The following is a 14,322-nucleotide window of genomic DNA, read 5'->3' on the forward strand; positions in this document are numbered from 1 at the left end:
TCAACTCATGAAAGAAAACTGCAGTTTTATGGGGTCAGTGGTTTTGAAATGAAATTCTCAGCCAGCTTTACTGTATCTACAACTACATACTTTTGTCCAAATAGCTTATTTGACAAAATTGAAAAGAAGAATCTGGTTTAATTTAAGTTGAAACAAGTGAATTTTACAGCAAGGAAATGTGAAATAGATAAACAGATAAAGTCACAATTCAAAATGACTGACACTAAATGACATCACCAGTGTGATGTATAATAAAAACAATGTAATGATGACAAACATCTGTGAAATTTTACAAGAAGCCTTATATTAACGGAACCCTGGCAGTGAGTCAGTGCTGTCGAGGGCAACCCACCTTGCATTAGCAACACACTCAAGAGTAGCCTCACTCGCCCCGGCAACCACTGATGTGTTCTTAGGTGCAATCACTATCACCGGGGCAACCAATTCAGCTGGGGCAATAACGTCTGAGATGGAGAAAAGGAAAAGAATGGTAAAAAAGAGAGAGACGGCTGATTATTGGCACAATCAATCAGGTTAATAGACTGAACATCATGGGGGAGATAAGGCTTTGTGATGAGGTGCTAAGTTTTTTTCTTTGTCCTTTTTATCCTCTCTCTGAATTATTTAGTTCTCTGAAAAATAATACATGCAGAAGAAAGTCAAATGACTATCCATGGTTGACAGATGATAGAGGAGGGGAAGAAAGAGCGGGAGATGGGGAAAGATAGGTGAGTGGCGAAAATGACATGTGATTGCATCTTTAAAGGAATAGTTCACCCTGAAATGAAAATTATGTCATTTTCTTGTCCTTATATCATTCCGTGCAATTAAATAAATGAGAACTGGAGCTTTCGATTGCAATAAGGATGCAAAAAGCAACAAAAAATATCACAAGAGCTGCACATATTACTTGTACGATGTATAAACTCATTCTACAGTATATGACTCATGCATTATTTTTCTTGTAAAACGTACTCTAATAATTTTTCTATACTTTTGCATTCTTTGATTGTTTAATATATTAATATATTAATATATTATGCATTATCTTTAAATGCCATGAAATAAAAGAAGTAAACAATTGAAAAAATTTTCCTTTTATGAGAATTTTTCCTTTAAGAATCGGGGAGAATGGCGAGATTATAGAGCTCAGATGAAAACCAGTCTACTATGATAGATAAACTGGCACACAGATGCAAACACACAGACGCACACACAATCTCTGATCTGATCTTTGATCAGTGACTGGAAAGGTGTAATGCATTCTCACTTTCTCAGGACACAGAAGTGACAGATACTCTAACTTTTGTAATCTCAATAGGAATGTATGTAATTTATGCATTCATCTGGCTGTATCTCATCATTCAAAAAGATGACAAACAAAGCACAAAAAAAAACCTAGCATAAAACTGCGAGTGAAAAAACAAACAAACAAAAAAAAAAACAGGACAGGACAGGAAAAGTCAATAAGAAGAGGAACTAGATATATGAAAGTGCCATTTCTGAAAGTTTAAAAACAAAGTGCTATTTCAAAAGTTGTCGTGTATGTGCACTCTTAATGTAGCCAGTGTGTGTTAAACAGTGACACCTTAGATTTGGATCTTATTATCTGGCATGAAACCTAATTTGCATAGACTGGCACATTTTAAATTTATGTCTAGTACCAATTACACCTAGCAAACCTTGGATACATCTGGTGTAAAATAGCTTCCAGATTTCAACTATTGATGTGCACAGAGCACAAGAGCTTAGCATGATTTACACACCTTTTTCTTGGAACAAAAATTATTTTAACCAGTTAAAAAAAATAAAAATAAAAAAGAAATATGGTTACTACCTTTAATTTTCTTAAAATTTTCTTTAAAAAACAAAACATGTTAAAATGTTTGCCAAAACATACTGGCAATATGCTAAATTATGCTTGCAACAACTTAAAACATGCAACAACATGTTAGTAAATGTGTTAAATTATGCTAGATGTTACGCTAACATACTAGCAATGTGCTAAAATGCTTTGTTAAAACATGATAGCAACATGCTAAATCAGGCTACCAACATGTAAAAACATGGTAGAAAAGTGTTAAATGCTAAAAATGTGCTAATATTAGTAAGCAGCATGCTAAATTAGGCTACCAACATGTGAAAACAATGTAGAAAAATGTTAAATGCTAGAAATGTGCTAATACTTGTAAAGCACATGCTAAATCATGCTAGCAATCAAATTAAATCGCTTACTAGAACATACTTGCAACTAGCTCAAACATGTTAGCAACATGCTAAATTATGCTAGCAGTAAGTTAAATCATGTTAGCAGCTTACTAAAACCTTACTAAAATCATAATAGAACCACAACTGTATACAGTAGAGCCAGTGAAATCTGATTCATGAACAAATCATTCTTTTGAGTCAGAACTTTTCAATGATCTGATCTTTTTTCAGTTCACAAAACCAGGCTGAATTCATGCATTCATGAGTTCAAACCACTGATTTAGTGATTCAGTCACATTGATTCTTGCATTAATAACTAAATGGAAGATATGTGCATTATCTATGAAGTATGAACAACAACATCTGGATCTTTTGGTTGTTAAATCATGCTAGAAATATGCTAGCAATGTGCTAAAATGTCCAAATGTTTTGTTAAAACATGCCAAAATCATGCTAAATCATGCTAGAAATGTGCTAAACATGTTAGCAACATGTTAAAACAAGCTATAAACGTACCCGCAAGATGTTAAATCATACAATATGCTAAAACATGTTAACATCATGTTTAATCATGTTAGCAACCTTTAATTATCTGTCTTCTCTGAGTAGCGATACCTTCAAACTTGAATATTTTCAAGGTTATTTTAAACTATGACAATGCTTTGTCAAGCCATCACCAGTGTCATCAAACATGATCTGCCTAGCTATTAATATAAGCTAATATGCATATATATGAGAAAAAAAAATTCAACCAGTCCGTGCTCTCTGGTTTCTGGGGTTAAAATGGCTGTGATCGATCGATAGGAACATTGTTCCAGAACAAACAAACAAGTGCACACGTCTAAATCAGACTGTGTGAAATGCAATATCATGCTGAACGGCAAACAATTAACATAAACACATTAAATATGATCCAACAGAAATAAAGAATCCCACTCTAGCTCACATCCCTCACCTCTGCTGACAGAATAATTGTGGGAGTCTATCTATTCTCATATTGTGCTTCGGGAAATGCTGATTATAGCTGCGTGTTATTTTTCAGAGTGAGCTCAGAAGTACAGTAGCCTGAAGAATGCCGCAAATGAAAAGGAGGATTTGCACTGAGGGGAAAAGACAGTGTGTCGTGCTTCTGAGGTAATGTTGCTGTCAGCAACTTATACAGCCTCATGCACTCAAGTCAGAATGGTGTTTGACATGGTGTTGACACGGTGTTGTCTTCCACGGGTTGGTTTTCATCAGGCGCAGAGATTAGCTGCCTTGAGCATATCGAGATGGCTGTAGAACACAGCTACAGGGACAAACAGAGTCCACACACGAGGATAGGGGTCATTCAGTGAGATTGGATGTAATAATCTTAATCCAGTGTCTGTCTACATGAGTAGTGAGTGAGATTACGACATGTGGAGATATTAAATTTGTCTCTGAGGAGAATCCATTATCTTAAGCCTCTAACAAATCCATCTAAACACACAGTACAAGAGAGATTACACACACACAAGCACACACACACAGAGGGGAAGACAGCATGGGTGAGAGCAGACAAGAAAGAGAGAGCACGGAAAAGACTCTCAGCTGTGATTGGTCAATGTGTGTGCACATATTAATCAGTGTGAAACTACACATCATGCTGTGTGTGTGGGTTTAGCTTTAGGATATCCATTTTAAGGGCTGTAAAATCATTTCAAATGATCAGACAAAAACTTGGGTATGCATGGACATGTTATGTACAGAAAGCAAAATAATTGGAGAATAATAAGGAGATCCAATAAAGATAAACAACAGTAGTTGCTAATTTTGGAATGAAATACCCTTAATACTACATATTACCAAAAATAAAAATAAAAAATCATGTGAAAAGACTACATTTCTTGTAATAGTATGCTTCACTGCAATCATAATATTAGTACATTAATTTCATTAAAAAACTTACCTCTTGTTGGTCAAAATAAAATAAAATAAAATAGCTTTTAAATAATTTAAACAAAATCGGCATTAAGGAAATGAAAGTATTGTAAATATACGGTGCATTGATTTTGTGACAATAACTTAGTTTACAGTATATTAATTATAAGTCTGCAACTAAAAAATATTTTGATAATTAATCTGTAGATAGTTTATTTGGTTAATTGATTAAATAGATTAAAACATTATATGTAAAAAAAAAAATAATAATATTTTTATTTACTCATCTGAAAATATTACATTTATACTCCATCACTAAAAAACAGTTACAGTTACTCCTCTGATAAAAGTACAATTACTTTTGTCACATTTAATGTCTAACTAGGAGTATTGTAGTAAAAATGTATATTTTTGTTTTCCTGTTTCCTATATTCTGTGCTCAGTTTATTTGTCTTTAAGTGAGCTGCAGTATTTGCGCTGGCTTACACTGTTTCTCCTTAAACTAAGACCTATTATTGCTTCTGTTCTCATAATTTTCTCCTTCTAACCCTTTTCAGAATGCTACCCGCAGCCTATAAATCTGAACATAGCCCATGTCTCATCTTCTGGGCAATCAGAAAGGGAAATGACAAGAGGAAGAATGTTCACTTCATAATTCAAAATCTCAAAGCAGATGATCATCTGATGTCATCAGAGAAAGGAGACAGGAGAAGAGGGCATGTGAATGAGAGAAAGCGAGAAGAAGAGTGAAGATTACAAGCTTTAAGAGTTCATTAGAGTGACTTACCAAGGGAACCACGATTCCTCTTGTTTACTGCTCATCAGGTCACAGAGAGCAGAGAGAGAGAGAAAAAAAAGATATCAGGAAAAAACTCATTCCTTTCACCAAAATAACTCATATATATTCAAACTTTAAGCCCCCAAAAACATTAGCTCCACTGTTCTTGGCCCCTCTGTCACACCTGCCATGATTTTATCATCCTGCGACATGTAATTATGGGAATTTGCTGCCCCTTGACCTGCCCTTAATGGAAACACCACACTTATTGGCTTCCTATTTTCACTTAAACCTAGAAAATGAGGTGCAGACTGTACAAATGACAGTAAACACACAGAGAGATAAACAAAGAGATGCAGTTTGATCAGTATCACACAGAGAATGAGTTTCAGGGTTTATCAAAGGCAAATATAATCATTAGGTTAATCTCAGCTACATACAAATAAATAAAATAAATAAATAATATTGCTGTCAAATGATTAACCGCGATATTAGTGCTTATATTAGTGCTGTCAAACAATTAATCGTGATTAATCACATTAATTAATCACATGATTAATCACATCCTAAATAAAAAATTTTGTTTACACACACACACACACATAAATACATGTAAATATTTTCAAAATAGGTAAATAATAAATATACACAGTACAGACATTATGTAAATAATAACATTTATTTTAGATGTGATTAATCGCAATTAATCATTTGACAGCACTAAAACACACACACACATATATACAGTATTGTTCAAAATAATAGCAGTACAATGTGACTAACCAGAATAATCAAGGTTTTTCGTATATTTTTTTATTGCTACGTGGCAAACAAGTTACCAGTAGGTTCAGTAGATTCTCAGAAAACAAATGAGACCCAGCATTCATGATATGCACGCTCTTAAGGCTGTGCAATTGGGCAATTAGTTGAATTAGTTGAAAGGGGTGTGTTCAAAAAAATAGCAGTGTGGCATTCAATCACTGAGGTCATCAATTTTGTGAAGAAACAGGTGTGAATCAGGTGGCCCCTATTTAAGGATGAAGCCAACACTTGTTGAACATGCATTTGAAAGCTGAGGAAAATGGGTCGTTCAAGACATTGTTCAGAAGAACAGCGTACTTTGATTAAAAAGTTGATTAGAGAGGGGAAAACCTATAAAGAGGTGCAAAAAATGATAGGCTGTTCAGCTAAAATGATCTCCAATGCCTTAAAATGGAGAGCAAAACCAGAGAGACGTGGAAGAAAACGGAAGACAACCATCAAAATGGATAGAAGAATAACCAGAATGGCAAAGGCTCAGCCAATGATCACCTCCAGGATGATCAAAGACAGTCTGGAGTTACCTGTAAGTACTGTGACAGTTAGAAGACGTCTGTGTGAAGCTAATCTATTTTCAAGAATCCCCCGCAAAGTCCCTCTGTTAAAAAAAAGGCATGTGCAGAAGAGGTTACAATTTGCCAAAGAACACATCAACTGGCCTAAAGAGAAATGGAGGAACATTTTGTGGACTGATGAGAGTAAAATTGTTCTTTTTGGGTCCAAGGGCCACAGGCAGTTTGTGAGACGACCCCCAAACTCTGAATTCAAGCCACAGTACACAGTGAAGACAGTGAAGCATGGAGGTGCAAGCATCATGATATGGGCATGTTTCTCCTACTATGGTGTTGGGCCTATTTATCGCATACCAGGGTTCATGGATCAGTTTGCATATGTTAAAATACTTGAAGAGGTCATGTTGCCCTATGCTGAAGAGGACATGCCCTTGAAATGGTTGTTTCAACAAGACAATGACCCAAAACACACTAGTAAACGGGCAAAGTCTTGGTTCCAAACCAACAAAATTAATGTTATGGAGTGGCCAGCCCAATCTCCAGACCTTAATCCAATTGAGAACTTGTGGGGTGATATCAAAAATGCTGTTTCTGAAGCAAAACCAAGAAATGTGAATGAATTGTGGAATGTTGTTAAAGAATCATGGAGTGGAATAACAGCTGAGAGGTGCCACAAGTTGGTTGACTCCATGCCACACAGATGTCAAGCAGTTTTAAAAAACTGTGGTCATACAACTAAATATTAGTTTAGTGATTCACAGGATTGCTAAATCCCAGAAAAAAAAAAATGTTTGTACAAAATAGTTTTGAGTTTGTACAGTCAAAGGTAGACACTGCTATTTTTTTGAACACACCCCTTTCAACTAATTGCCCAATTGCACAGCCTTAAGAGCGTGCATATCATGAATGCTGGGTCTTGTTTGTTTTCTGACAATCTACTGAACCTACTGGTAACTTGTTTGCCACGTAGCAATAAAAAATATACTAAAAACCTTGATTATTCTGGTTAGTCACATTGTACTGCTATTATTTTGAACAATACTGTATATATAATTTGAGTATAGGTGGATTAGCTTAGATCATTTGGAATTTGATGAAAAATAAGAAATATTAACTTTTGCTCTAGATATACCCTTGTTCGAAGGTTTAAACTAAACTCGTTAAGCTTTGCTAATTTAAACATTTAAGAGCCAATGGATGCAAAGCAGTGAGAAGATTTGTGCATGTGCTCATCCGAAGCGCGCAAACCCGCACGTCAGAACTGTTTATTATTTATATCTTTATTGAATTTATTTGTGATGTTGCTTGTAGTTGGACGGAATATTCTCTTTTTTTTATTTGAAAGTACAGTTTTCCCATAAACATAGCACATACCGAATTATACCGAAGCCATGACTCTAAAATCGTGAAACAAACCAAACCACCCCTAATATATATATATATATATATATATATATATATATATATATATATATATATATATATAAAATAGTATTAAGATTTAAGTGAGCGTCTCTCCCTCTCACTGTCTCTGTTGCTCTTTGTCTCACACGACAACCTCAGCAACTGCTGTGCTTTAATTGGTTTTACATTAGACCGGTGTCAGTAGGAGCAGTCACACTGCCAAAATGCCTGACACTGCCAAAACTTAAGAAATAGCAGGTGAAACAGTACACATTATGAAATAATAAACATTCCAAACTAAACAAGCTGTGCTGCATTGTTTCCACATGATTTAATTACATGCATTTGTTTATACAGATTTGTATAAATCTTAACAGTAAGCTCTGGCTGTTTTTGTCTGGTAGTGCAGGGAGATGGCTTCACAGTATGTAAAGGGACGTAACTTTCCATCACATGCTTGAGGTATTCGGCCAATCACAATGCACTGGATAGCTGGCCAATCAGAGCAAACTTCACTTTTCAGAACGATGAGCTTTGTAAAAATATACGCGTTTCAGAAGGCGGGGTTTAGAGGAGAAACAATAATGTACATTATATGGAAAATAATGTTTTTTTTTTTTTAACCTTAAATCAAATAAACACATTTCATTACACCAAATACATAAAATAATATTATTTTTAGCAACATCATATGACCACTTTACTGATTATTTTAGCACATATTTAGTACAAACAAACTTCTTGACTATAATACATACATACATATTTTTATGTTTCTGCAAAATGCAGAATGCAGAATGCAGCTGTTTGGAAACATAAAAGTGTTACATTTCACCTCCGAATGACTTTTCAAACTGGAAACTGGTTCTCTTTATTATGGGAAACATTATTCCCAGCAGTCCACTATTTAACACTGCACATTTTTGTCGAGTGAATGAAGTCATTCAAATATTCAGCACATGCAAAAATGTGCACACTGTGTTTGTGATTATACACACACAATCAATTTCTGTGCTCCAAATGGTTATTCATTAGAAGAGTGTCGTAGGAGGAATGCGAACCAAAATCTGTGACATTGCCAGCTAAGATTAATCGCAAAAGCAATTTATCAGCCAATTATGCGATCCAAGACAACAGATTTTGCCTTACGACGAAATAAATATTTTACAACCTGCAAATTTTGTCTCGGGCAATGGAATAGTGTGAAAAATTGAACTCCGCTTTAAGCAAAAGTTTGCTCTCATTAATGCACAGGAGGAACAACTGAGACATTAAAGAAATCTCATTTGCGATATTCCTCTCGCTTCTTCTCCCACCCCTTTTCTCCTGAAAACTTTACAAACACGAACAAGGGCGAAGCACAAAGTGAGTGATGAAGTTTCAGGGAGGATGATGATGTGCCAGGGCAAATGAAGAGCAGAGGAGAGCGGGGAGAGAAGAAAGGACACGAGAAACAGCGGATGAAAGGAAAAGAACAGGATGAGCATGAGGGAGGAAGTGAGAATGAGAGACAAGTCATGAAAGATTTACATCATCGGGAACTGACAGAGGAACCCCAGCAGCATCAGATACATGAGAGAGAGAGAGAGAGAGAGCTTATCATTCAAAAACAAGCCCATGTTCATGCATGAGCAGAAGCCGCACACATGCATGTGATGACATATAATATTTGGATTGGCATGTTATTCTGATCATCTGCCACTCTTAATCTCTAGATCTCTAATTGAACAGGAGATGACAAGACACCAGGAAATAAACAGATGAACCCCAGAAGTCTCTCTCTTCTTCTTTCAGTGTCTCTTTCCATTCCTCCCTCCTTCATTTGTTGGAGTCAAAGAACTCAAACATCACTTCATGAATATCTAAATGAATATGGAGCAGCAAGGGTAAACATGTTTATCTCGTCATTCAGAATGGAATGTTTAAAACATCATTGTCTGATAATAGTTAAAAAATCATTCCAAACCTGACTTTGCTCTTGAAACACAATAACAAGTTATGCGTTTTACTGTTTTTGTCCATACCATGAAAGTTTAATGTTGTTTTGACCTCAACATTCTTCAAATATCTTCTTTTGTGTTTAGCAGAAGACAAATATAAGGTTTGGAACTCTAGTTCCAATCAAGATTTGATTATTGTCTCTGATTTCAACCTCACAGAATGTTTTGAATTCTGACTATAACTAACTAGTTTTTATTGTAATTATTATTTCGGGGGTTGGGGGGAGGGGTCCTTTTAAGAAAAAAAAAAAAAACTCATTTAATGGATCAACTCCAAACTGGAACCTACACTATCAAACATCTGGGGTACTGTATGTATTTTGAAATATAAAAAAATTATAAAAAAATTATAATAATAATGATAAATCACTAAAATATGTTCGAATTCAGCTCTGCTATCATAGGTATAAACATATTTTTTAAATGCATTAAAATAGAAAACCTATTTTTTATTCTAAATGTGAATTATTTCACAATATTACTACTTCTTAATGTATTTTTGATAATATAAAGGCAGCCTTTGGGGGACATAAGAGACTTTCAAAGAGATTTAAAAATCTTACCGACCCAACATTTTTCAAGTTACAGACCCAGATATTTTACCACTAGGCTTCACCAAAAAAGTACACATCATGTGGGATTACAACGATACATTCCTACAACACTTCAATTACAACACTACAACACTTCATCTGGAACATTCTTTGAAAACACACAGCTTTAACAACTTTTATAGCGGTCATGATGTACTGCTTTCTGTTCGATTGACTTAAGTATTGAGAAAGAGAATGATTCTGCGATTGCGCTGTGAAAGACGCATGCAAGACAGAGATAAAGAGAGAGAAACTAGGACAAAACAGAAATTGCAAAGAGATCTCTTTCCTTTCTCTTTTGCACACCAGCACCTATTGACCCTCTCCAGTTCCAGTGTCAATCACCTTAATGAACAAGAAAGCGAGGTAAAAAGAGGCCAAGTGAGAAAGAGCGGGCTGTCCACTCCCTAGGTGTAATTCCTGGCAATTTTTCCACTTACCCTCAACGGACCAAATAGCAGAGCCGCCTTTCGCTTTTGTCAGGTAATTCACACACTTAGAGTCAATCCAGTTTATTCTTCCAGGCCGCAGCAGGCAAGGGTGAGAAAAATAAGTCTAAAAGCCAGAGACTTATTTTTGTAGTCTTCCTGGTGTCTGGATGAATTCATAAGAGCTGGATCTCAGCAGTTCCCTTGAGAGTGCTAACAGACTTAGCTATTAATATACTTTCAGGGCTCATTTTAATCGAATGTATCTTCCTGTTCTGCCGGCAGAGATCTTTTGATCATGCCAAGAATGCAGGAGGAACGGCGCTTAATTAAGAAGTACGACCCAAAAGAACTTCACAGATCACCTTTGAACACTGTCAGTGAATGGCAAATTGCTCGATCAGAAAAACTTGAAACATCTTCACCTAGAACTTTCGGTCCTTTCGTTTTAGTTTCAGCTTGAGTGCCTAGTGTAAAAAAGGATGACTATCTAGTTTAGCTTTGAGTTTTGCAACCATTTTGTGCAATGAGCCTCATTCAAATAGCTCGAGAAACTATTGCATTTTTCGTAGAAACACAAAATCAGAATAAAGTTTTACAGTTTTACAAATGACTCGCACTGAAATTCGTTGGGCTTGTTTTTGTCAGGGTTCTGTCACTTCGGTCTAGTTTATTCATGGTTTTGTGACAGAGCCCTGAAACTCTCACCATGTCATTGTTTTCATGTTTTTTTAGTTTCCTTGTTTCATTGGAGCGTGGCGTTCAGATCCCAGCACTCATGTCTTTTGAGTTTCGGTTTGGTGTCGGGGTTCGGACACTCGCTCTCCATGTTCTGTCTTGTTGTGGGAGCGTAAAGTCTCGAGTTCGCTCAGGGCGTGTGCTCTTCTGTCCGTGTGTGTTGTGTCTTGTGTTGCACGCAGTTCATGTTCCTATCGGCTGTGTGCTGTTATGTCTTGTGCTGTGTAGCATGCAGCTTGTGTTTTTCATTGGCTGCGTGCTTTCATGTTGTCTTGTGCAGTGGTGGACGAAGTACACAAATCAAGTACTTGAGTAAAAGTACAGATACATATGGTAAAATATTACTCCAGTAAAAGTAAAAGTACTCCTTTTTCAATTTTACTTAAGTGAAAGGCTGAATTTTTTATGTACTTAAGTAAAAAAGTACTGCAAGATAGATGTTTGCAATTTTACATAGGCTACTTAATTTAATTTTATATTAGCACATTTTTTTATAATCCTACTGCTCAAAATACCTGGGATTTTTTCCAAAATAACCACTATATGGAGTCAAAATATATTTTTGTTGTTGATATGGACTACGCTGATGAGAGTAATGTTCACTGTGAAGCTTACGCTGTGATGTACCTGAGAGAAAACAAAGATGACCATCTGATTTTCACCAGTAAGAAAAAAGTATTTTAAAGTTAGTTGTTTTACAGAACATCATAGTTACAGTACAGACCAAAAGTTTGGAAAACTCATACAAAGAGTTTTCTTTATTTTCATGACTATGAAGATTGTAGAGTCACACTGAAGGCATCAAGGGCTATTTGAGCAAGAAGGAGAGTGATGGGGTGCTGCGCCAGATGACCTGGCCTCCACAGTCACCGGACCTGAACCCAATCGAGATGGTTTAGGGGTGAGCTGGACCACAGACAGAAGGCAAAAGGGCCAAAAAGTGCTCTCGGGGAACTCCTTCAAGACTGTTGGAAGACCATTTCAGGTGACTACCTCTTGAAGCTCATCAAGAGAAAGCCAAGAGTGTGCAAAGCAGTAACCAAAGCAAAAGGTGGCTACTTTGAAGAACCTAGAATATGACATATTTTCAGTTGTTTCACACTTTTTTGTTATGTATATAATTCCATATATAATTCCACATGTGTTAATTCATAGTTTTGATGCCTTCAGTGTGAATCTACAATTTTCATAGTCATGAAAATAAAGAAAACTCTTTGAATGAGGTGTGTCCAAACTTTTGGTCTGTACTGTATATATGACATGATAATAAGGCCTGAAGTTAGGAAGAACATTTTAAAGAAAAAAATAATAAAAAAAAATTCATAATGATTTTTTCCTTCTCAAATCTTGTCTGTGGTTTAAAAACACCCCTGGCCAAACGGGGTGCATCTCTTCCCACTTTGATAATTACTGTAGTTACCATGTTCTGAACATCACATCCTTTCTTTTCTAACCAGATGTAATCTATCTATCTATCTATCTATCTATCTATCTATCTATCTATCTATCTATCTATCTATCTATCTATATATATATATATATGTATATATATGTGGCTGAATAAAAATATTTGGACATTTATAAAAATTACATCAACTTAGCACCAACAAGCTTGTTAGCTAGACAGTTAGCATCAGCTAACAATATTTACTTATTTTCAGTACGATATGTATGACGTTACTGTCGATAAACAATATAAAAACAGACGTCATATAGGACATTTTAATAAAACTGTTAACATTACGGCAGCGGTGAATTTGAACATGCATGAGTTATTGTATTTAATCTGTGTTGTTTTAAGTTTTTTTTGTTGTTGTTGTTGTTTTTTTTACCTAAAATTGATGTGTCTGCATCGTCTGCACTCGAGCATTTGAGTGGGCTTAAATAGATCTCTCTTTACAACGGATTTAGTTCCCAAACAACTGACAGTTTTGACCTAAATATGATTTTCAGTTACAATAATTAATCCAAAATTTCGACATAACTTACTTTTAGCAACATCAGACGCACGCGCGCTCACAAGATCTCCCGGTTCTTCTTACTTCTGGTGACTCGCACTAAGGTTCATTTGAATCAGTGAGTGGTTGACTCCAGAACAGCTGCAATCGGATCATACTAATTCGTAAACGAATCGTTTGGTGTGATTCGCGATCCGATTTAAAAGTTTCTTTTGAAAAGACTCAGTTCGTTCATGATGAATCAGACACCGCTTCTGAGTGTCGGAGCACGTGATATAGGGAGTAACGATATGTTTTATGAAATGTAGTGAAGTAAAAAGTACGATTTTATACTTTGGAATGTAGTGAAGTAAAAGTAAAAGTTGCTCAAAATAAAACTACTCCAGTAAAGTACAGATACTTGAAAAATGTACTTAAGTACAGTAACGAAGTAAAGCTACTCCGTTACTGTCCACCACTGGTCTTGTGTGATGTCTTGTGTGAACACGAGTCTTATGAGTATTCTCATTAGCTGCGTGTTCATGTCTGGTTTTGTTCAAACAATTGTCTTGTGATTGTTTTGCTGGCCATGTGCTTGTGTTTTTGTTTCTGTTTCGTGAGAGCACATGGCTTTTGTCCTTGTATTCTGTTTGCAATGGACTCTCATATCTGTTGTCTTGACCCCGCCCATCTTGTTTCCTGATTATTGGTTCATTTGCCCCACCTGTCTTCCCTCGTTACCCTCCTCGTTGGGTCCCTATTCTCCTTGTGTTTGCAGTCCTGGGTGAGTTCGTCTTTGAACGTTGAGTATGTGCCTTGTGCCAATGCCAATGCCAAAGCCATGCCTTGTTGCCAGTTGTGTTTTACCCCCACAGGGTAGTTTTTGTTTTATTTTATTAATAAAAGCACATTTCCTGAACCAATCCTCGCTCCATCCCTTTACCCAAACCCTGACAGTTTTTCATGAATGAGGCCAAAATGTCAGTAAATGTCGACTGAACAT

General features: G+C 35.9%; 1 protein-coding gene across 1 annotated transcript in view; it reads right to left on the reverse strand.

Moving 5' to 3' along the window:
• LOC127949210 (protein sidekick-1) overlaps positions 1-14,322 on the reverse strand; it is a 199,493-nt gene that overhangs the window by 73,487 nt on the left and 111,684 nt on the right. The window contains exons 7-8 of the mRNA XM_052546238.1: positions 4,898-4,924; positions 353-464 (exon numbers count right to left, since the gene is read on the reverse strand). Of these exons, the coding sequence (XP_052402198.1) occupies positions 353-464; positions 4,898-4,924 (139 nt within the window). The remainder of the gene's footprint in view (positions 1-352; positions 465-4,897; positions 4,925-14,322) is intronic.

Source organism: Carassius gibelio, chromosome B1 (assembly GCF_023724105.1).
Source record: "Carassius gibelio isolate Cgi1373 ecotype wild population from Czech Republic chromosome B1, carGib1.2-hapl.c, whole genome shotgun sequence".
NCBI lineage: Eukaryota > Metazoa > Chordata > Actinopteri > Cypriniformes > Cyprinidae > Carassius > Carassius gibelio.